We start from the raw sequence: 24437 nt of genomic DNA on the forward strand, positions 1-24437 counted from the left end.
AATGAAACTGAATTTGTTGTTTATTTCATCCATTGGTGGTGATTTTTAGATCCTCGTGGAGGATCTCTCAGTCTTACTCATGTTGTTGTTCTTGTGGACTTTTTTGTTTCACAGCCTACAGTTTTCATTGAAACTTCCTGAAACTTGGTGTATATATTTAAAAATTCCCTGCGCAGACAGTAACCATCTCCGATTTTAGAAATTCCTCTGAGAAAAAAAGTTATTACGTCACAATATCGCCGCTAATGGAAATCTCCAATACCATTATCTCCTAAACTAGGCAAGCTTTTTGAATTTTGTTTGCGGGAAACAAGCCAGGCATTAGCACCGATAATTAATTTATCACAAACCTCATACACAAACCTGACGTCATATTTGTTTTTATGACGTCATCATTAAGAGGACGAGGATCTTAGCTCATTTGAGCTTGTTGTTTCACAGCCTTCAGTTTTCATCGAAACTTCCTGAAACTTGGCATGTATATGTAAAAATTCCCTGCGCAGACAGGAACCTTCTCCGATTTTAAAAATTCCTCCAAGAAAAAAAGTTATTACGTCAAAATATCTCCGCTAATGGAAATTGCCGAAAAAATTTATCTCCGAAACTAGGCAAGTTTTTTGAATCCTGTTTGCGGGAATCGAACAGGGCATTCACAGAGATGAATTACCACACATATGATACATCACTATGATGTCATGTCAATTTTTATGACGTCATTCCTATTTTTTGTCATTTTTGTCATTTCACAACCCAGAGTTTTCATTGGACCTTCGTGAAACTTGCCATGTATATGCAGAAAGTCCACGCGCAGGCAGTAACCATCTCCGATTTTGGAAATTCTTCCTAGAAAAAAAAGTTGACGTCATAATATCACAACTAATGGAAATCGCCGATACCATTATCTCCGAAACTAGGCAAGCTGTTTGAAATTTGTTTGCGGGAATCAAGCCGGGCATTAGCACAGATAATTTATCGCAAACCTGATGCATCACAATGACGTCTTATTCGTTTTTATGACGTCATCATTAAGAGGACGAGGATCTTAGCTCATTTGAGCTTGTTATTCTTCTCGGTGATCTTATTTTATTATATATATAATATCATATTTATATATATATATATATATATATATATATATATATATATATATATATATATATAGTATTAAATAATGGAGGTATGTTGATAAAAAATAAAATAAAGAATATTATTTATAAAATACTTTATCATCAAGAAAAAGAGCAATCAGGGATTGTGGACCCTCACCAGAACTTCTTTTGTGTGGTGTATTTTGTGTGTCGTTTGTGCACTGGTGTGTTATGTAATTAATAAGAGACAGAATAAGAACTTCTCCTTTGTAACTGCTGGCAGTGATGGTACCAAGACATCCCGATTTGATGCAACCCCGCTTTGATCGGACACCTGACCCTGACCCATGACGTTTTAGAAATTATTATTCATTATTCATTTGACCTTAGAATGGGATTAAAATATTCAATTCAAATCAAATGGTCGACCAAATAGGGACAGTCCTGCATTGGAGTAATCAGAAGGAACCCGAACAATCAAAAAGCAAAGATGAAGTCATTAGGAGGAACCTGGATAGGATTCGCAGGAATTCGCCCCATTATAGGAACTTTTCTAGAGAATTACTTGGTTCCTCCAAAGAACACAAGGGTGGTGCAGCATGCACATGAGATTTTTTTTCAATGTGCCTTCTTTTCTATCATCTGGCATTTTCTACAAGCCATGAAATATCCCTTCTTTTCTATAGTTTGCCACATGACACATACCACATAAAGGAGCCTTTTCTGTGCTCCTGGCATTTTTCCCAAGAATGGAACTGTTTCTCTGTATTACATACAGTATTCCATGTTTCAGCCAGTTTTCTTGTAGAATTAGAGCACCTGAAAAACTGATATTTTTCCCAAAGTCCACTTTTACGGTGTCCCTAATTTTTGCTCTGTCTTTAATTATGCAGTTGTGGGAAACTTTGAAATCTCAACAGGTGGCCCCCTATTCAAATTCAAAATTTCACGAGCTTTAATCTAACAGTTCATAAGTTATGAGTCGTCATGTTTGACTATTTTACTACCGGAGTCAAAATTTTTCTATTTTCAACTTTTTGGGCTTGCTCCTATGAGCAATAACTCGCAAAAAAGCGAAAGCTATGGCACAGAGGTGGAATTTATTTTGAAAGCCATCAGTGAGACGTATTGGCCGATGTTTATTCCAGGTTTCAGCTCATTTCAATGTGTAGCCTTTGAGATGTGAGCGCCACCACATTTCGGGCGGACGGACAGACTGACACACCAACGTTAATTTTTGAGGGTCTTTGTTAAAAAAAAAACAAGAATGCAGAAACTCAAGAATGCAAACTCATTGCTGAAATTTGGAACATATTACCTCGACATACAAAGGATATACTTCTGAAATTTGCGGCTGATTTCGTCCAGTAGAAGCTGATAAACGAATTTTCAGTCCCTGCATTGAAGTTGCACACAGGGATGCTTCTCACTTCCCTTGATTCACACTTTTCTTTATTTCTGATTAATGTGTTGATGATTGAATGGTATCTACTTTATGGATGGTGTCTCACTGTTTGAATGGGTGCATAATTCGTGGATGGTGATTAATTGACTGACTTGTTGAATGGGGACATAATTTGTGGATGGTGATTAATTGACTGACTGGTTGAATGGTTCCATAATTTGTGGATGATGTCTGACTATTCAATGAGTATGTACTTTGTGGATGATGATTAATTGACTGACGACTTGACTTGGTACTTACTTTTGGATGATGATTAATAATTGAATTTGTTCGTGCGTACTTTGTGAATAGTTTCTGACCAGTTGAATGAGTATGTAATTTGTTGATGGTTTCTGGTTAGTTGTAATATTGTACGTAATTTGTACATGATTAGTTGGCTTAGCATTCACTTTTCAATGATGACAAATTGAATGAATGAGTACGTACAATTGTCGATGACTTATTTGATGCACAAAGTAATTGATCTACCAATGCTTATCCATAAATGATGGATAGTGCTGCCCTCCGGTGGAACCAAGGAGAATTGCACGATGTTTCTGCCAGTTATTTGTGGATGATGTGTGGACAGTTAAACATGAGCAAAAACAAGCAAGAAAGCAAAAACTATGGCACTTAGGTGGAATTTATTTTGAAAGTCATTAGTGAGACGTATTGTCCAATGTTTATCCAAGTTTCAGCGAGTTTCAATGTATAGCCTTTGAGATATGAGTGCCAACACATTGAGCGGACAGACAAACTGACAGACACCAATGTTGATTTTGAGGGTTTTCGTTTAAAAACTCAAGATTACGGAAACGGACATTGTTGAAATTTGGAACATATTACTTTGACTTCCAAAGGATTTACTTCTGAAATTTGTAGCCAATTTCATGCAGTAGAAGCACAGAAACAAATTTTCAGTCTCTGTGTTTAAGTTGGACACAGAAAAACCATTCCATGTGAAGGGAGGGGCACTTCGTGCTTCCCTTGATTACCTCGACCACCATAGGTGGAGAAGGTTATGTTTTCACCCTTGTCTGTCTGTGAGAAGGATATCTCAAAATGTTGAACAGATTTGTACTAAATTGGGTGTATGACAAGGAGGCATTGATGACATTTTGGTGAAGATCTGGAGAGGGATCCTGATCCGAGAATTTTCTAATAGATTTTTCACCATTGAGAGATCGGCCCAAAATGATATGTTGCACAATATCTCGAAACGTTATGGATGGTTCCAGACTAAACTTAGTGGACAGGTTGGGTGTGTGACAACAACAAGTTCACTCAATTTTAGTGAAGATCCGGATCCAGATCCAGAATTTTTTAATTTTCTTTAAGAGATTTTTCATCATTGAGAGATCGGGCCAAAAACGGAAAAAAACAAAAGCATGTTTTGGACGGATTTGGACGAAACTTGGTGGATGAGTTTCGCAGGTGACATGAACAAGCCATTTTTATTTTGATTCAGGTCTGGATCAAGATCCGGCCGATCAGTGGGATACAGAACGTAAACTGTTCAGCCTGTCGGAGGTATGTGCTCCATCGAGTGGCGTCCTAGTTGATGCTGTGGAAATTAGAGGTTGTGATTGGTTTGCTGTCATCATTTAACTGAAACCACTACTTTTACTTTTTTTAATGCTCTATTTTTTATATTTATGTTTATTTCATCTCTACCATTTCCTTACAGCTGGTGGTGAACACAGGATGAGGAGTGTGTGGAAATCATTTTTGGATCACCTGGTAACTTCCTGAATATTTTTATATTGAATGAAGTTAACTTCTGGAATCTCCTGTTTGAAACTATTTAAAACCAGTGTTGGTGTCAAAGCCACCCAATGTTCGCCTGTTTATACATTTATCGTTTTCAATAGATTAGTCTGATAATATTTTTTATAAAGCATTGCAATGGTCTGATCCAAATAATATTAAAGCAATATATGTATTTGTATATTGTAATCAATAAAAAATTGTGTGGTAGATAAAAACATGAGAAAGGAAACAAACTTCAAAATAATTTGCACCAAAAACTTTATCATTTTCACGCTCACCCGAGGATATCACTATAGCTCTATGTTCTTCGAAGAGGCGAGCTAATGATAAAACTCTCATGTTTTATCAACAGGTAAGAAAAATGACGATGTTGCATAACATGCGAACCATGACTGAAGATGCCATGTAATGAGTTTTGTAAACTTTTAAAAACACAGAACAATTCCCCAAGAGCAGGATGGAAATCGAAGTCCAAATGGAGAGGATTTGATGAACTATGATGAGACTTGATTATGTGTACAAATTTACTTCTGAGGTGAATTTGATGACATGATACCGAGCTGCCTGGAGTTGGCTCAATGATTAAGGTGGTGCGTTTGGGATCCAAAACATGCCTGGTGTTGGCCTCATGGTTGGGGTGGTGGGCTTGGAATCCTGAACATGCCTGGTGTTGGCCTAATGGTTGGGGTGGTGGGTTTGGGATCCTCGAGCTGCCTGGTGTTGGCCTAATGGTTAGGGTGGTGGGTTTGGGATCCTCGAGCTGCCTGGTGTTGGCCTAATGGTTGGGGTGGTGGGTTTGGGATCCTGGACATGCCTGGTGTTGGCTTAATGGTTCTGGTGGTGGGCTTGGGATTCCACAGCTGCTTGTTGTTGGCCTAATGGTTAGGGTGGTGCGCTTGGGATCCTCAACATGTCTGGTGTTGGCCTAATAGTTAAGGTGGTGGGTTTGGGATCCTAAAGCTGCCTGGTGTTGGCTTCATGGTTGGGGTGGTGGGCTTGGGATTCCACAGCTGCCTGGTGTTGGCCTAATGGTTAGGGTGGTGGGTTTGGGATCCCAGGGTCCTGAGTTCAAATCCTGCTTGGTTCTTGAATTAATACCAGGTGGGGTTGACTCTGCCTGTCATCCTTCCAGGGTCGGCAAAATGAGTCCCAGCTTGCTGGGGTGATTGAGCCATTTGAATATCCTGCGTCGGAGTGGTGACCCATCCAGTCCAAGATTGTGCCCAATTGACCAAGAGACTGCTTTGGTAGCCTCGACGCTCTGTCCCAAGTGTGGTCCCAATGGATGGATGGATTATCTGAGGGATCCAAGTATGGAGTAACTTTAATGTCATTCATGTGAATCCCTGGCTTGGGCATGAGCAACAGTAAACAAGGAAAAAGGACAAAAATGTCATTGCCCCTGCTGTTTTAGTAATTTTGTTGAACGCAGTGAAAGGGCAAGCCCATATTTATTTTCAACTAAAATGGCCGCCAGTCTACCAGTTGGACATCTTTGATCAGATCGCAAAATAAAGTGAGGTGTCCATGTTTGCCCTCATGTGCTGTGCTTGTGCCAAGTTTGAACAAAATTGTACCGTGCACGTCTTAAAATTGGTTGTGGACACATTGAAGGAACAAATTGGCCACCAATCGGTCATCTTGGATCTGATCTCGGAAAAAAATGACTTGCACATGGAAGCCATCATTCCTAATCTCTTTGCCAAGATTGAACAACATCAGTAAATGCATATCTGAGAATTGGTTGAGGATGTGTTCAACATTGGGTTTTTTTTACAATTAAAATGGCCGTCAGTCAGGACAGGTCAGGTATGGGAGCATGCGCCAGAGCAGCGCGTCGCTGTGTCCACTTTCCGCCGGTACTCCAGGGGCCTCCGTCTGGCCATCCCCCACCCAGATACCTGGCTCATCCCAATCTCCTTGAGATGCCGATCAATCTGCTGCAACCACGAGGAACGTGGTCGGCCCATTGGTTCCAAAGGAATTATATTGTCTCCATCTCAGATACCTGGTCAGAGTCCAAGTCTCTCATCCATAGAGCAAGACTGGAAGTACCAATGACCTGAAGACTCGGACTTTCGTCCTCCCTCACAGGTACCGACAGTGCCAAACCCCATGATCCAGTGAATCCATGACTCCCCAGGCCCGACCCAGACGTCTATTGACCTCTAACTCACAGCCAGCAGAGACATGAATGTCACTGCCGAGGTAAGTGAATCTCTCCACGACCTCAACATCCTCACCACAAACAGGCACAGACAGGACAGCAGCATTCAAGATGTAATTGAAAGCCTGGATCTTTTTTTGACCAAGGAAACCTGTAATCCCAGCAGCTCAGACTCCTCATTCAGCACCTCGAGGGCCTTCCAAAAGGATATCTAAAGTCTCCGCAAAGATGTCTGCATCATCTGCGAAATCAAGGTCAGAGATCTTGACATTGCCAAACGATGCACCGCAGCTTGATCTATCTGATATCCTCCCTCAAATCCAGTGCATACAAGTGGTGAAAAGTGTGGGGAGCAGTAAACACCTCTGACGAACTCCAGTAACAAATGGAAATAAGTTGGAGATGGTATCACTACATCTCACAGCACTCTCAGTACCAGAGTAGAGTTCAGACATCAGATCGATCAGTTTTGGTGGCACCCCATGAAGGCCAAGAATCCTCCAGAGGGCATCCCGATTCACTGAATCAAACGCATTACCGAGATCAACATAGGCTGCAAGCAGCCCCGGCTGAAACTCTCGTCTGCGTTCGGTGAGGACCCAAAGAGCAAGGATACGGTCAATCGTTGACCTCTTTGGTGAAAAGCCTAACTGCTCTGTACACTGGTGCTCAAGCAAATGGTGGCGAACCGTATCAAGAATTATCCGCGCAAAGACTTTGCCTGGCGCTGAGAGCAGCGTCACCCCTCGGTAGTTGTTGCAGTCTTGGCGATCACCCTTCCCTTTCCAGAGAGAGACAACAAGGCCCCTCTTCCCGTCAGTTGGGATGATGCCTGTGTTCCAGGCAGAGCACAGAACTGCATGCAATGACACGAGTGCAGCATTTCCACCAGCCTTGAGAAGTTCAGCATGGATGCCACAGATCCCTGGAGCTTTGCCCCGTTTCAACCGGTTCACCGCAGCTTGTGTTTCCACAAGCGAAGGTAGACCACAGTTCATTGGAGGGTCAGCAACAGGGATTGTAACACTCTGACGTCCAACTCGACACTTGGTGGATCAGCCTGGTACAACCGCTCGAAGTCACCGGCCCAGCGGGCCTTCACTTCGGACTCCTCTGTCAAGAGCTTACCACCCTCTGCTCTTACTGCAGTGCTCCGAAGGATGGGCTTGGATGAACTCAATGCACAAATTCCCCTGTAAGCAGGGCGAGAATCACTTGACCACAGGTGATGCTCTACCCCCTCACAGATTCCTCGCACAGAGGCCTCCTTGTCCACTCTTAGTGCACGTACAATTTTACGCCTCAGCTCCCTGAACAGCTCAACTCCTGCCATTCAGCCTGGCCCTGCGACTCTGGTCATTGGTATCCAGTGTTCATTGAGAGACAAATTTCTTCTTTGCCCTATGGTGAGTTCCAAGACATCCACTGGCAACATCAAGGTTGGTGATCTTGAAGGTACTCCACAACTCTTCAGAACCTCCCAAAGCACCAAGACCCCCCCAAATCTCCACTCAGCTTATTCGCAAACTCATCAGCTAACCTCTCACCCAAAAGCTGCCAACATCCAGTCGAGGCTGGGATGGTACTATTCTCCTGGATTTAAGGTGCAACTTCAGAGTTGTTACAACAAGCCGGTGTTCAGTATTGAGGAACTGAGCACTCCGGGAGACCCTGCAGTTCTGGATCATCCTCCAGCGACCATCAACGAGGACAACGTCAATCTCCTTTGCCACACCGCCAGCGTTGGAATACCAAGTCCAGCGTTGAGCTTGTGGGTGCTGAAACCATGAACCAGCCACCCCAAGTCCATGACTTCTTGCAAATCAAGGAACTTAGTGCTATTCAGGTTCACAGTTCCAGACCCATGGGGACTAACACGTGTCTCATAACCATCCCTATCAGTTCCAGTCGATGCATTGAATTCCCCCAAGACTGGAAGAGTATCTCGTCTGGGGCACTGATCAACCACAGACTCGGGCGTGGCGTAGAATGCGTCCTTCACGGTGAGATCACTCACCTCAGTCGGAGCATAAACAGAGACCAGGGAAATGACACATCAGGAATGACGAATCCTTAGTCTCATAATACACTCCTTGACCGGTGTTACCTCAATTATCGTTGGTTCAGCTTATTGGACACAGCTGCACCCCTCCTTGGGTATGGTAACCATCAGAACGACCAGACCAGTAGTAAGTGTAACCACCCACCATTATCTCACCACAATCCGGTCTCCGAACCTCAGACAGTGCTGCAATACCGATGTCCAAACGCTTGAGCTCAGATAACAGAGAGGTGTTCATCCTCTCTTTGGGATAGGACGTTCTTGGCACCTACCCGAAGGGACCGCCTCAGGTTAACCCAAGGAGACCACCATCTGGTGGACGACACCTCAGCACCACTCTGACACACTCTCCCACAATCTGACCCGGGAATGTTACCCCGTGGTTTCCCTCCTATCATCAAAGATTGGGGGTCCCGAAGGCTTTGCCCCAATCCCGTCATCTGGTGAGCTGCCCTTTGAAGGGAAGCTGCACAGGAGGTACTCCCACGGAGTGGGTTTTCAGATTTCTTTGCGTTTTTATGTTTTGCGGAATGAAGGGTTTTATGGTGGCCGGAGTGCAAATCCTACCACCAGCCTCCAAATAAGAATTAACCCAACTGCAGGAGGACGTCCGCAGACACAGTTGGGCACTAGATATGGATGGCCGTCGGCTCACAAGGAGCTCCTCCGCCCTTTGACAGGTTTTGTTTTTAATCCTGCTGGGTGTCCATATCCAAACACCCTCCTCACCAAAAAACCTGGTGTGGGAGACGGTTTAGTCGCCGACAACACGACCATGGAACAGGTTAGTACAGGTTTACATTATACCTGCAGCAAGTCACAGATCTAATCTGGCCTGACCTGACATTCAGTCGACCATCTTGGATCACATCGTGAAACAAAATGATGTGCATATGTTTACCGTCGTTTGTGTTTGTGCCAAGTACAAATAACATCGGTCCATATAAGTTTGATATGTGGTTGCAGACGTATACACACACACACACACACACACACACACACACACACACACACACACACAGACATGAAAATCAAGACCAAATCCATAAGCCCCCATTTCTAACAAAGTCCAATGGGGCCAATAACACAGTGGCCTGTAAAAGGATTGACCCCCTTTCCAATTTTGCCACATTTCGATGAATTACAGATAATGTGAAAACAACTTTTTTTAATTAACTTTTTCATTCAGATCTTAAGAGATCAAACTAAACAGTCATAGTTGAAGAAGGTTACATGTCAGGAATACCTGCAAAAAGCATGTATAAATCAAAATTCACTGGATGTTAAAGTATTCATCATGATTTGCACCAATGACTGCTATGAGTGTTTGTGTGTTCGTCTCTACCAGCCTCGTACAGTGAGATGGTGAAATCTTTACCCATTCTCCCCATGAAAATTGCTCTCGTTCTGCCAAGTTTGATGGGGATTGGCAATGGATTGCAATCTTCAAGTCTCACCATAAATGTTCAATTGGGTTTAAATCAGGACTTTAACTGGGCCACTCAAGAACATTTATTTTATTATTACTCAGCCACTCCAGTGTGGCTTTACCTTTGTGCTTCAGATCATTGTCCTGCTGAAATGTGAATTTCCAACCCAGTTTCAGATTCATGGCTGACTCAAGCAGGTTATGATCAAGGATTTTCCTGTACTTTGCACCGTTCATTGTCCCTTCTTATCCTGGCAAGGTTGACGGTCCTTCCTGATGAAAAGCAGCCCCAAAACAAGATGCTGCCACCACCATGGTTGACAGTCAGGATGGTGTTGATTGGGTAGTGTGCTGTACTCACTTTGTACCAGAAGTAACACTTTGAATTTAAACCAAAAAGTTCAATGTTTGTCTCCTCTGACCACAAAACGTTTCTCCACATGCCTGCAGTGTCATTAAGATTATTTTTCTCAAACTCCATACAAGCTTTTAGATTCGTCTTTTTCAGGAATGGCTTATTTCTTGTCACCTGTCCATTGAGGCCAGCTTTTTGACAGGAACGGGATATTGTTGATTGATGAACACTGACCCCCATCTCAGACATTGAGTCTTGCAGATCTTTCAAAGTCATTGTTGGATTGACAGTGACACCCCGAACCAGTTTCCTCCTTGTCCAGCTGCTGAGTTTGAATGGGTGACCTGATCTGGGGAGAGTCTGGGTGTTATAATACATTTCCACTTCTTCGTGATGGATTTCACCATACTCAAAGGGATAATGAGTGACTGAAATCTTCTTATAACCCTCTCCTGAATAGTGCTTCTCCACCACTTTATGTCTGACTTCTTTGGAAAGTTCCTTCGTCTTCACGTTTGTCTTGCTGGTTGATCAAGTGATTTGCACCTTAAAACTCTTGATAATTGGAGGAGCTTAATTAAGTAAAATGAGCCCCCTAAGAACCATACCGGGCCATCCCCTCTTGTTGTACTTTTGAGAAAAAGGGACTCAAAGTTCTCAGTCTCCTGTGTCACAATGAGCTAATGACAATAAAAAATACCTCAGGATAAATAACGATAAGTAATGCAGAATTTTATCTATACATGATTTAAGCAGGCAGCACATGTCCCACATGGAGTCATGGGGAAAATGTGGGATGGCCCATTCAGGCTCTGGCAAGTCAGATGCATATTAACAGAGCCAGAGAGGTTTTTTGCTTATATCCTTATCATAATATATTCTGATGGGTTGGCCCATTTTGGCCCTGAAAGGTATCAGTTTTGTGCACCTGAAGACATTCATAACTCAATTTTACAAAAAAGGTGGGATGGCCCGGTATGGTTCTTCGGGACTCAGTTGATCTACTGATTACATACAGGTGAAGCATGTTATACTTGTTTTGTAACCTTTCAAACAAATAATTTGCTCCTGAAGTGATTTAGGGTTAATTTGGCAAACGGTTTAAACATTTATATTCGTGAGAATCATCTGATTTTCCCTATTAATCGAACTTACTCATATTTTATCTGAATTTTTTCGTTTTATCACATTGGAGTCGTTTGTGAAGATTCTGTTTGTTAAGTTTGATGTGAAAGCATCATCATGTAATAAGCTCAGATGGCATCAAAATGTGAAAACTTTGGAGGGGGGGATGAATGCTTTTGTCGTCCCATTACTCACCGAATCGGTGACCTCGATGATGAAAAGAAAAGAATGTACGCAGGTAACTTACAGGTAATTTTACTGCTGAACCTGTGCCTGTATTTCCCTGTTAATAGAAGGAAAAAATGAAATAAACGAAATATCTGTGGTTGTTACGAGGAGTGTTCATCAAGTTCATGGAATGAGATACAATACTGCAAGAAACTCAACCTTTTTATTTATCAAAATCTAAGTTTATTTAGTTTGTTCAGAAATAGTTTTTATTACTTGTATTTACTTGTACTTTTAATAATTATAAAATGTAGTTGAATGGACGAAAAGGAATATCCCTTTCCAAGAACTTTGTTCACGTTCCATGTATTGTGAGTTGAAATATGTTCATCAGAACATGGTACAGATCAAGCCATCACCTCGTCCTATCACCTTTTTACCACGAGGGTCTTTGTACCAATGTAGAGTTTGCAGACCAGGCTTCTGCATTCAATTACTTATGCTAATTACAGTTAAACGAACAGTGCAGTTCAGCTGATTCCCTGTCATCATTTATTCTTCTCATATGAGTTGAAAGGTGTCGATGACCTCATTAGTATCATCTCTGTTTGATGTTAATTGAGTTTTGGATCTTGTGGAGAATGTACAATTATTTAAATTGATGGTTGTCCCGTTAATCCCTGTTATCATTCAAACAGTCGCTCTGGAAAGCCTGCCTTGTTTATTTCAGATGACTCCATAATATCTTGAGCACAACATCACACCAAAAGGGAGACAACAGTTGTGTCACTCTCTCCAGATCTGGAATCAATGAGATACTAGTCTGATAAATGGAACATGTCTTTCAAACCGGATAAATACCAGTCTCAACTTGTCAATCCAGAAGGATCGTAAAACAAATTCACCTTTCTATTTCCAACACCAGCAAGGAACCTGGACTTACAGATGGGAGGAAAAGGAAGAGTGAAGTCCAAAAGTATGAGTCCAATCGGATTGAAATTTAATAATGAAGTTGTGTTGATAAAATAAACTAGCCTGGAGGCAACGATGGTTCGCGGGCATTATTGAACAATGCCACGATAGGTACAATTGAGTTAGTGGAAGCTTTTGAGGAAGTCCGACCGTAAAAAACTCTCTTCTTGGAAGCGCGACTGTATCGCTGATGCAGTGCCCCTCTACCAGTACACGCTGGTACTCATTTCGCTGACCTCGGAAGGATGACAGGCTGAGTCAACCCCCTGGTGTTTTAATTCAGCGGCCAACGGGGCTTGAACTCAGGACCCAAGGATCCCAAGCTGCCACCCGAACCACTAAGCCAACACCAGTGTTAATCTGTGAAACTGGAAGGCAAGATGACCAATTGGCCAACATTGGCAGTATTTCCATCATTGTTTATGACATCCCTGACATGTGTATGACATCGACTCAGTGTTTCTTTTGCTTCTTTCGAATGAATCTCAGCCTTTCTGCCTCAATTTTGGCATTCATGTCCACAACAAAAAAAATTAGTGGATACTGAAGTGCATATGATGCACCCACATGATGAGTGTCTCTCAGCAATTCTCTGGAGGGAGTTGTTCCTGAGTTTCAGCACCTTGTCTCGATCGCCATGTTGTGCACCAGCGAGGATGACAGCCACTTCTGATGTGGAGGGTGCATTGAAGCACCGTTCATCATCCCCAGCTGGAATTTTGTCTCTTCCATCAAAATTACCCAAATCAAATCGGATTTTTTTAATATGTTGTACTTATGGACATTACGCACAGCTTCTAGGAAATGAAATTGCGAGAAAAAAGTCAAGAAAAAAAAAATAAATAATAAATAAAAAGTTCAAGTGGGCGTGGCTCCACCCACAAGGGGCGTGGGATGCCCCTCATACAAAAGACACAACTAGACCATGGTTTCTAGCTTGTGTCCAAGTTTCATCAAGATCGCATCAAATGTCATGGAGCTATTCTCTGGAGAGAGTCACAAACAGACAGACAGACACACAGACACACAGACACAACAAAAATAGTGGTCACTGCTGGCGCCCGCAAACCAATAAATGTAATATAAGACCAAAAGCACGTTCAAGGGCTATCCATTAACTCTTAAAGATATAATATAACAATACTTATTACAATACAAAAAAAATCAAATCTGTCTTCCGAAATGAACAAGTAAAAAAGACATAAAATGTCATCGCCCCCATTGTTTTAGTAATTTTGCTGTCTGCAGTTAAAGGGTTAGCTCATATTTATGTACATCTCTAATGGCCGCCAGTCTACCATTTGGCCATCTTTGACCAGATCACAAAAATAAAGTGAGGGGCACGTGTATGCCACCATGTTCTGTGCTTTTGTGGTGTTTGAACAAAATCCAACCATGCATGTCTCATAAATGGTTGGAGACACATTTATGTAACAAAATGGGTACCAGTCGGCCATCTTGTATCTCATCTCGAAAATAAAATGACGTGCTGATGTAAGTCATCATTATCTGTGTGCCAAGCTTCAGCAATATTGGTAAATGCAGGACGTGTTTGACATCAGGTTTTGTTTTTTAACAACTAAAATGGCCGCCAGTCGGTCATCTTGGATCTGATGTCAGAAAAAAAATGACGTGCATATGTACACCATCATGTGTTGTGTTTGTGTCAAGTACGAATAAAATCGGTCCATACATGTCTGGGATATTGGTGCGGACGCATTGACGGATACGAAAATTGAGACCAAATCCATAAGCCCACATTTCGGACGAAATCCAACAGAGGATAATAATCAATGTGACCCACTTTTGCCTTAAGAACTTCCTCAACTCCATTTGGGATTAATTTAATTCGTTTATTGATCATGTTCAAGTCAATATTTTCCCAACAGTGTTGCAAGGAACTGCAGAACATCGTCAGACTGCTCACATAAATTTTATATTTCTCTCAAATGCATTCACCCTTCATTATTCTGTTAAGACAAAGGGTCATTCAATAATAACTGCAATAAATTAAACAAGAAAAAGAGCAATCAGAGATTGCAGACCCTCACCAGGACTTTTGTGTGGTGTTTGTGTTCTGGTGTGTTACATAATTAACAAGTAAAAATCAAAGATGGAGTCACCAGGAGGAACCTGGATAGGATTTCCATTTCACTGGCTACTCCTCGACCCTCAAACCCATCCAGGCACAGCAAAGTGAGCTTTATTCATATATATATATATATATATATATATATATATATATATATATATATATATATATATATATATATATATATATATATATATATATATCAAAAAGAACCCAGATCAAAAAATTAAATAATTCTGGCTGCGAGACCATGTGTCCGATCAGGTTAAAATTTAAAACTTATATTCCCCATCATTACTCGATCATTATTGGGAAGCTTCATGTCAATTGATAAAGCGGTTCAAGAGAGAATATTTTAAAGATTTTCACTGAATCCTATGTGGCTGCCAGACCATGTGACATCAACTATTCATGAATACGATGGTATCCCAAAGGCTTGGGGAACATTTGTGTGAAGTTTTCCCTCGATCTGTCCAGCCGTTCTGGAGAAGCTTTTTGTGGGTTTTAAGGGAAATCCAATCTGGCTGCAAAACCATGTAACCTATGACATCATATGTGTGAACCTTATGTTCCTCATGGACAGGCGGTCATGCTTGTAAAGTTTCACCTCGATCTGTTCAGCCACTTCAGAGAAGCAGATTTTTGAAGGTTTGTTTTTTTTCAACAATATGGCTGCTGAATCACGTGATTGATGACGTTATCAATTTTTTTTATTTTTTTGTGGACCATTTTATGCCAAGATGACCTTCACAAATTTTCACACTGATCAGATGTAGCGTTCTACATATGCAATTATGACGTCATAACTAAGGCACCGATGACGTATTCAAAAACTCACATTTATTCCCCCTGACGAGTACTTGCCACGTGCCAAGTTTCAAATTTTTTCCTTGGTGTGGCTTCAAAGATAGAGGTCCAAAGTTTTTCGGTTTTTCCAACATGGCTGCCACACCACGTGACCTGTGACGTCATAATTATCAATAACATTCCACATGAGGAGTCACTTCGATGGTGAAAAATGTGTCTCAATCTAACAAGCAGTTGCAGTGAAAAACACGAAAGTACTGTGCAGACAAACAGACAGACAAACGGACTCAAAATGCAAAACCCTCTCCTTCGGTGAGGGAACTTACTTGGATACATATCTTCAATGTTGTGATAAATTAGTGTTTGAATCGTGATTTGAGAACTTGGTATCGATGGAAGTGGATTCGGACTTTTGCATCCCACTGTATATCATGGTGTAGGTGTGGGGGAAAGTGTGTGAGTGCTTGTGCTTGTGTTTGATGTGATTGACGTTTATTGTTCGGCAAAATAAAAACCACTCCTCTCACAACGTAACCGCTCGTGACTGGAAATGAATTGTCACCTCGGGAATGAAGAGAGGACACGTGTCGAGGCTGGTGGTCCATTGGCGTGGGAAAGCTCGCTGCGAAGGGGGTGAACTGTATGAATGTATAGATGAGACACTGGACTGGCAGGATGACCTCAAGGTATGCACACTCGACTCCTCTCAGCTGTCTCGCCTTGGTTTGTATCCCGACCCAGCTATAAACTGTCACCCCATTGTTTCACAGGCAGGGTGATTCATCAAGGTGTGTGCCAAACCTCGGATAGACGTTCAACTCTGTGTCCCATCTGCCGGCATTGGTTGGTGGACGATAAAGACCCCACGGTGTCCTTTGTGAAGAGTAGGTGAGCCACCACCGGCACCCTGAACAAATTTCAAATTCCTTCCCAAACTGCTGCTGGTAAGGCAATGGCAAACCACTCTGGATATCACTCCTGCTCAGGAAGCTGGTTCGGCAGCACCAATGCTCCATGAAGAGTATGGTACAACAGAGACAGAGACACTGGAAGAGGTTCAACCTCACTGTCAGCCACAACCTCTCCTGGAATGATGAGATATCAAATCTTGTCTCCAAATCCAGCCACAGATGAGATGTCCTCCATTTCATTAGAAACAGAACTAATCACAGTCAACAAGACCTTTGTTTGTCATTCCTTTTAGTCCTGTTCAACCTTGTGTGCCGATGATCCCCAAATCACATGTCTGCTCTTCTGGATTCTGTGGAATCGAAAATTCTCAACTTTATTTGTGTATCACGTGATGAGTCGAAAGCATGAGGGCTGTTGCTCTCACGTCGCAGACAGGATTGTGACCTCTGTTTTTATCCCCTCTCCTTGGGTCTTGCTCCCTCTGCGCTCTCAGCCCTCAGACTCTTATCAACTCTATCTTGGCCCAGCTCATGATAAAAAGTCTGTGCTTGTTTATAATCATCATAATTGAACCTTAATCACAATTAGTTTAACACTTTGAACCTTGATTGGGGTGATTTATGCCTGGTGTTGGCTTAATGGTTAGGGTAGTGGGCTTGGGATCCTTGGGTCCTGAGTTCAAATCCCGCTCAGCTGTTGAATTAACACCAGGTGGGGTTGACTCTGCCTGTCATCCTTCCGAGGTCGGCAAAATGAGTGCCAGCATGCTGGTATACTGTGTCGGAGTGGCGACCCGTCCAGGATTGTTCCCAATAGCCAAGGAGACTGTTTCGGCGGCACCAACGCTCTGCACAGAGTATGGTCCTAATGGATGGATGGATGGGGTGATTTGTTCTCTTCATTGTTATATCAGAGATATGCTGTCAATACCGTAAAGCAGGAATGGTTTTTCACTTTGCTGATTACATCATGAGTAGTTATGGAGAGTTAGTTTACTTCAGTGATTATTTATCGCATTATCTGTCATGGTGACCGAGTTGTGTTCATGATAAAACATCACATCTCAAGCATTCAATACATTCAATACACTCTTCATTCGTGGTTCTTCACTAATCCTCATTGCCCTTTCTTCCACCAACCTCTTCCTTCTCCCAAACCTCCATCTCCCACATAGCGAGTCCCTGAACCTGCCCAGGATTTCTGCGTCACTCCAGCTGCTCGAAAGGTCTCCAAGGAGGCAAAGGAAAGAGAAGGTACCAAGAACTGAGGGGATTGATGACGTCAGTCTGTGGAGGACGTGGATTGAACTGAGGAACTTGTGAAGGACGTGTATTTTATCTCAAACTGGGTCCAAACCTCTGGGGACTTTTCTGGTGAACATCGAGTGTGATTTGTTCGCATCGTGGAACCAAATATAGTTTTTCATTTTATTCCTGATTTGTGGATCTTGTCAAATGATAATTATAATCATATTTATATCTCAATGAAGGTTTTCCATCATTAAGTTTCTTCTTTTTTCTTCCATACATCTTCAGGAAGTTTTGAAGTGTTTTTTTATTTATTTTATTATTCTGTGTTAGTGATCGTGACTTCTCCATTAACTTAGCGGTAGACATTGAGAGTGTAAGCATGTACAGGTGTGAACCACGTGGGGTTCCCTTTCCGTTGGAGTCCCACGTGCTGAGTGTGGGAATGAGGAGCCAGGTGATGTTTTCCTTGTGATGCACTATCTGCTGCAAACCAATCCACACCTGATTCAATCCACCCCTGATTTAATCTCACCTGTTGCTATAACTAACCATCGTGCGGCCGAAATTATACGATCAGTGAACGGAACGAGTAAAGTGGAAGAACAAAAATCCAGCTCAGATTATGATGTTTTATTTTATTTGTGAAAATGTTTCCTTTCCCTCTGTTTCTGTAACACTGATTCAGGAGGAATGTTTAACTTCCTGGGAGACTTTATAATAACAGAGATAATATTTTGGTTTATATTTTAACATCAGGTGCAATCCCTTGATGTACCTTGTGATGATAATCTGAATTGTGATTTTAATCAAATTCTTCTGTTTTCCTTGTGATGAAACTAAACTCTCAGTTCTGTGAAAAGAGCAGGTCGCTGTGGCCATGGTTGGATGGGAATCCTTGGAAAGACATGAGACACTTGATCAATGTTTTGTTATTCCACACACACGAAGTGAAAAGAGGGGTTCAACAACACATTCACTTCTGTCCCTCTGTCATGTTCATAAACGTCAGTTCATAATCGATGAACAACTTGATTTAAATTGAATATTATATTTTGAGCACGAATCTGAAAACAAAGCAGCTGTTTCACGGTACTTTGGTTCTGAATTTTTCCCGATCGTGCATGTGAAGAGATTAGTGATAATATTTTTACTCTTTCTGTCTGTTTGGCAATCAAACAAAATTTAAAATCATTTCAAACAGGAAACTTACTGTTTTTCAGGACGTTATAAAGGACACAAACAACAGGCACGAATTACTCATGTAATGTGGTGGATGGGGTGATGTCATAGACACTGGGAAAAATGGCAGTAAACTTATGGAATTATTATTAATTTTTATTCGACCTTTAAAATCTTTATTTTATTTAAATAGAATTATATAATTAAACACTACACAGGGTTCGGTGTTCTATGAACTCTCCAGTTTATGATGTCACAATGAAACTGAATTTGTTGTTTATTTCATCCATTGGTGGTGATTTTCAGATCCTTGTGGAGGATCTCTAAGTCTTACTCACATTGTTGTTCTACTCAAACTTGGCGTATATTTGTAAAAAATACCCCGCACAGACAGTAACCATCTCCGATTTTGAAAATTCCTCCGAGAAAAATAGCTATTATGTCAAAATATCTCCGCTAATGGAAATCGCCAAAAAAATTATCTCCGAAACTAGGCAAGGTTTTTGAATTCCGTTTGCGGAAATCGAACAGGGCATTGTCAGAGATGAATTATCGCACATATGATACATCACTATGACATCATGTCAATTTTTATGACGTCATTCCTATTTTTTGACCTTTCTTGTTTCACAACCCAGAGTTTTCATCGGATCTTCGTGAAACTTGCCATGTATATGCAGAAAGCCCACGCGCAGGCAGTAACCATCTCCGATTTTGGAAGTTCTTCCTAGAAATAAAGTTGACGTCATAATATCACCGCAAATGGAAATCTCCTATACCATTATCTCCGAAACTAGACAAGCTGTTTGAATTTTGTTTGCGGGAATCAAGCCAGGCATTAGCACGGATAATTTATCGCAAACCTGATACCTCACAATGACGTCATATTCGTTTTTATGACGTCATCATTAATAGGACGAGGATCTTAGCTCATTTGAGCTTGTTATTCTTCTCGGTGATCTTATGTGAAATGATTTCTACTCTTTCATTATGAATATAATTGTATTTTGGTAATTAAATATTTAGGAAGATACAGGATGAATACTAGAACGGCACCCGGCAGAGCGCAGACCTCCACCAGGCTGAACAGTTTTCATTTTGTATTTTTTATTCAGGGATTTTTCATTTTTTTAATGCAATTCTTCACCATTGGGAGATGAGGCCAAAATGATACACAGCATGTTACTTCAAAACGTTGTGAACGGATTATGATAAAACTTGGTAGATGATTTGGGGAGGTGACGAGAACAAGCCGATTAGATCTTGGTTAATGTTGGAATGAAGATCCAGCCTATTGGTGGGTTACCGCAAACTGTTCAGCCTGGTTACCTCCACTACTGAAGGTCCACGGAGGTTGTGTTTTCACCCCACTGCTTGTCTGTGAACAGGATATCTCAGAAATGTGTGAAAGGATTGGGATGAAATCTGGTGTACAGGTTGGGTGTTTGATAAGGACTAATTGTTTAGATCTTGATGAAGATCCGGATCTGTATCTGAGAAATTTTAAAGCGATTCCTCACCATTGAGTAATCGGGTTCCACCGAGCACCACCGTTCCAGTTGTTTTCTGTATTAAGTTTATTTTTAGAAACTTTTAAGATGCAAATCTTGGAGACATTTACTGGTTGCATCACCTTCTCAGGTCGAATCAATGAATAATTACAACTACAGTTCCATATCACATGATTGGTTTTTGTGTATTATCAATACAATGATGGGAAAGCATTTTTATTCACTCGAAGAATGACATGAAAGGCGATTATTCATTCTGCAATGTGTGTCTGTTATGAAGCACTTTATTACCGGTATTATTAAATTACAAGTTATCTTGCAAATTCCGTCATTCTGTGGTTTCTCATTTTTCTCCCTTTTATACACAATCGTGATGCTTTTGGAAGAGACGAGAAGGTAAAGCACAATGGCAAAAGAAGGTAAAAGAGACACAATGCCCAGGTAAAGGCGTCAGTGATTGCTGTCATTACCAAACGGTCATCGTGTGGAATTCCAATTCCAAGGCAAAGCGAGATGTTTTAAAGGAGCTCGAATAAAACAAAAATGGTATTTTCACATTTGGATAAAACAATGAACAAAGAAGGAAATTTTAATTCCTTAAAAACAACGCTTAAAGAGTCCTCAAAAAATGTTTTTTTTTGATAAACTGACATGACAAATCCCATAACATTTATCTCAACTTTTACTTCCATGAGATTGAGGTGAGTGGAAGGTAAAAATAAAAAAATAATAAAAAAGGTGAAAGGGAGGGAAGGAGGATAAGATCGAAAAATATTGTTGGGAAAGGATGGGAGATAATATGACAAGTTTGCTCAAGTCTTGTGAGTAATCAGATTGCAATGTTCTCTTTTAACCCAAATTTATAATCGAGCAAATCCCAATCAGAATCCTTCTCCCCTTTCCCAGGTCACTCTGTCATTATGGTTAACAAACCAAGAGATACAGCATTCTCGACATACTCTCAATAGCTCTGATCCTCATACTCGCAGCGCTCTCCATGGTGGAGGTAGGCTCTCACAAGGGCCTTTCTGAAACTGCAGTGAAAGATCGCACGTGGGAGAAGAAGAATGGTGGGGACTTGCGATTTACTTCAAAAGCAGAAATGGTGGTCTCTCCGGAGGCTCTAACAGAAAGGAGTAAATAATTGGATAATTAGATGGATGAGTAGATCGACAGAACAATGGACAGGTAAGTGTCTTCACCGACAAACCACTAACACGAGACTTGCGGTTACCTGTGCAGGTGGTGACACGCGTGGTGAACCCACTGCAGCTTGCCGAAGCGCTGTCGTGCACCCGCCGCCATTCCCAGCACTACGTGGAAGCTTGTTTCTGTACTATACTGAAATGGGAGATGCTTAGCAGGCAGACACGAAGCGGAGGAACAGTCGAGCCGGGCTGTGCTGCACGAGTGCGAGCGCGGGCGTACTGTGCCCGCGGCTCCCCTTTATTCCGTACGCGGTACACTCACGAGCCGGCCAACTCCAGCATTACTACGACGCCTCAGGCGGCGTGCACACCTCATATCCCTTGCCGACCCCCACGGCCACTCCTCCAACCATCACGCCCATCATGCATCATCATCATGCCCCTCCCCGTGGGCATGACTACACCACACTCCTCCCTCCTAAAAGTATGATTATTAAATGATCAGTATTATAAGAAGCATAGACAACACGAAGAACCTCGGTATAATAATCATGCAAATAAAATGAAAACAGCGAAGTATAACAGCACATCACATCATATAATGCGTGGAAGCGAGCTACTGGAGAAGCACAGCAGCACGACGCAGCAAACCGGCCCCCAGGCAGACCTGAAACAGATAAACCTTTCGAGGCCGGACCCCCGCTGTCTGGAACCCGCGGCGCCACCGCCAGACCCAACCGACCTTGGTGGGGGCGCTGAACAGCACCCTTGGCTGGAAGCAACAAACACTCCCCAACCCTCACGCACCATAATCAGTTGAGATTCCACTGCATGGCCAAAACGGCCTTGAGTGCACCCAGAGAGCCGCGCCCCAGGCGCCAGGCACGTCTGACCTCGCTGAAAGCAGAGGTGGGGGTAACGCCGACCAGCGCACGAGTCCCGGCTCCGAGTCGATCTCCGAGACCCACACGGCAGTTAGACGGTAGTAATTCCATTTAAATCCCACTTCAACCATAAGCTCGTTATAAATCAATAGGAATAACATTCGAACCATTGCGAATTCATTTTTCCGTACAGCGCGCTTTTTTGATAAAATCCCAGCACATGACAAAGCAATTACCTGCGGCCCGGAACAGTGGACGGCCAACTCAACCTTTTTATTCGCCACCACCGCCCCTGAAGCCCCTACATCACATTGATCATAATCCAACCCCCATTGACTGATCTCCGCCACATCCACTTTTACACGAGAACTGCTGGCATTTATTTCAACAACATTAAACTGCATTACTAGAGCAAGGAAAAGCACATATGCCATGAACAACAACCCACAACCCACATCACGAGTCCGCTTCTTGGTTGTCGACTTGATGCTGCGACTCGCGACTCCCTTTAACGCCACGGGCCCACCGCCACCTGTCGAAGCTGCCTGAACCACACCGACGCGCATTGCCTCACGAACCCTGCCACAGCGCGGGAACTGATCGCGAACGAAGCGCGGGAACTCATCGCGAGAGCTGATATGGCTCTCGCCGCTCCTGGAGCGCACATCACCGCCGCAGGCAGCAACGAACGGTGGCTCCCGCTGCATCGACGCGGCCCCGGCCGCCAGAGCCTCGCCCTCGGTACTCGACGAAGGTCTCGAAGAGAGCACTGGCACATCTGGAGGCACGAACCGGAACCCGTTCCGACCCAAAAGGGTCCGGCTCGCCGAGCCCGGCTCCTGCTCCGGCTCGCCGGCATCATCATGCCCCGGCTGCAGGCTGATCTCCAGGTCACTGGGGTCCCGCTGCGGTGCCCCTTCGCTCCCGGTGCGATCGTGCTGCGGTGCGCGCCCTCGTCCCGCACCGCTAGGCGCGCGAGCACCCTGCGGCACTTGAGCCATCGCGCGGACTTGCGCGGTCACCGCGTGGCCTTTGGTATTAGTCGCCATGTTCCAGCTGGAGCTACTCATTACGTCCTGGCCAGCCATGGCGCGGACATCCGTGAGTGTCTGCTCGACAGATGAAACAGTCGCGATCGCCGAGTCGAATGTGATGTTGGTCAACCGTAGGAAGGCTGCTCGCAGACCAGAAATAAAATGATCTCTGAACCGTGCCGGACGCTCCTCTGCCGTGAATTCGCACGGCACAGCCGAATGCGATGCGCGGCCAGCACGAGTGGACTCAATTCGACACCCGATCCGTGCCTCGCTCACTTCCCCCCCCCCCCCCCCTGCCACTGATCTTGTCATTTCCGGATCAATTGCAAGCAGGTTTCGACGCGGGACGGAAGGATCGCCTCGCACACCGCCATCTATGAACGCAACAATGGGCGATGACCCTCGGCCCACACACCGTAGACGACCTCGAGAGCCCAGACCGCTGTCCGAGTGATTGCATTTCCACGCTCGCCCACGACCCGCGCCGCAGACCGTGCGCATGGCCGTGCGTGCCTGGCCCATTGCGGTGACCCCTAGACCATCTGCTGTGCCCCGACCATCGAGACCTCGGACATTCTCCAGAGCTTGCGCGACGTCCAACGCCGCGTCCGAGCCGAAACGCGTATCCTCGACAAAACGAACAAGAAAATGAACCAAATGAACGAACGTTGCCCACTCGACGTGGCCGAAGTCGATTCCGACGAAGGCTGGCACGCGTACGTTTGCCATGCACCGACCCTTTGCCATGTTCGCGCCGGCGAGACCTTTGGCTCCGTAGACTGGAACCGCACGGGTCATTTGCCGCCCTTACACACGTCGATTCGAAGATCCTCGTTAGCCAACTGTACTATACTGAAATGGGAGATGCTTAGCAGGCAGACACGAAGCGGAGGAACAGTTGAGCCGGGCTGTGCTGCACGAGTGCGAGCGCGGGCGTACTGTGCCCGCGGCTCCCCTTTATTCCGTACGCGGTACACTCACGAGCCGGCCAACTCCAGCATTACTACGACGCCTCAGGCGGCGTGCACACCTCATAT

The 24437-nt window shown here is 43.5% G+C and overlaps 1 protein-coding gene across 6 annotated transcripts in view; it reads left to right on the top strand.

Annotated features, from left to right (window-relative positions):
• LOC147016459 (uncharacterized) overlaps window positions 1-20654 on the top strand; it is a 428934-nt gene extending 408280 nt beyond the window's left edge. For 5 of the 6 annotated variants that reach the window (XM_085845134.1, XM_085845133.1, XM_085845135.1 and 2 more), the window contains 2 exons: window positions 4220-4272; window positions 17566-20654. In XM_085845134.1, coding sequence (XP_085701260.1) covers window positions 4220-4272; window positions 17566-17658 — 146 coding nt within the window. In that variant the 3' untranslated portion in view covers window positions 17659-20654. Of the gene's footprint in view, window positions 1-4000; window positions 4063-4219; window positions 4273-17565 lie in introns of all 6 variants that reach the window. The other variant, XM_085845136.1, reaches the window with a different exon arrangement.
• Window positions 20655-24437: the final 3783 nt, after the last annotated feature.

This window comes from Eptatretus burgeri, chromosome 11, assembly GCF_056783735.1.
Source record: "Eptatretus burgeri isolate ZD-2024b chromosome 11, Ebu_testis_v1, whole genome shotgun sequence".
Lineage (NCBI taxonomy): Eukaryota > Metazoa > Chordata > Myxini > Myxiniformes > Myxinidae > Eptatretus > Eptatretus burgeri.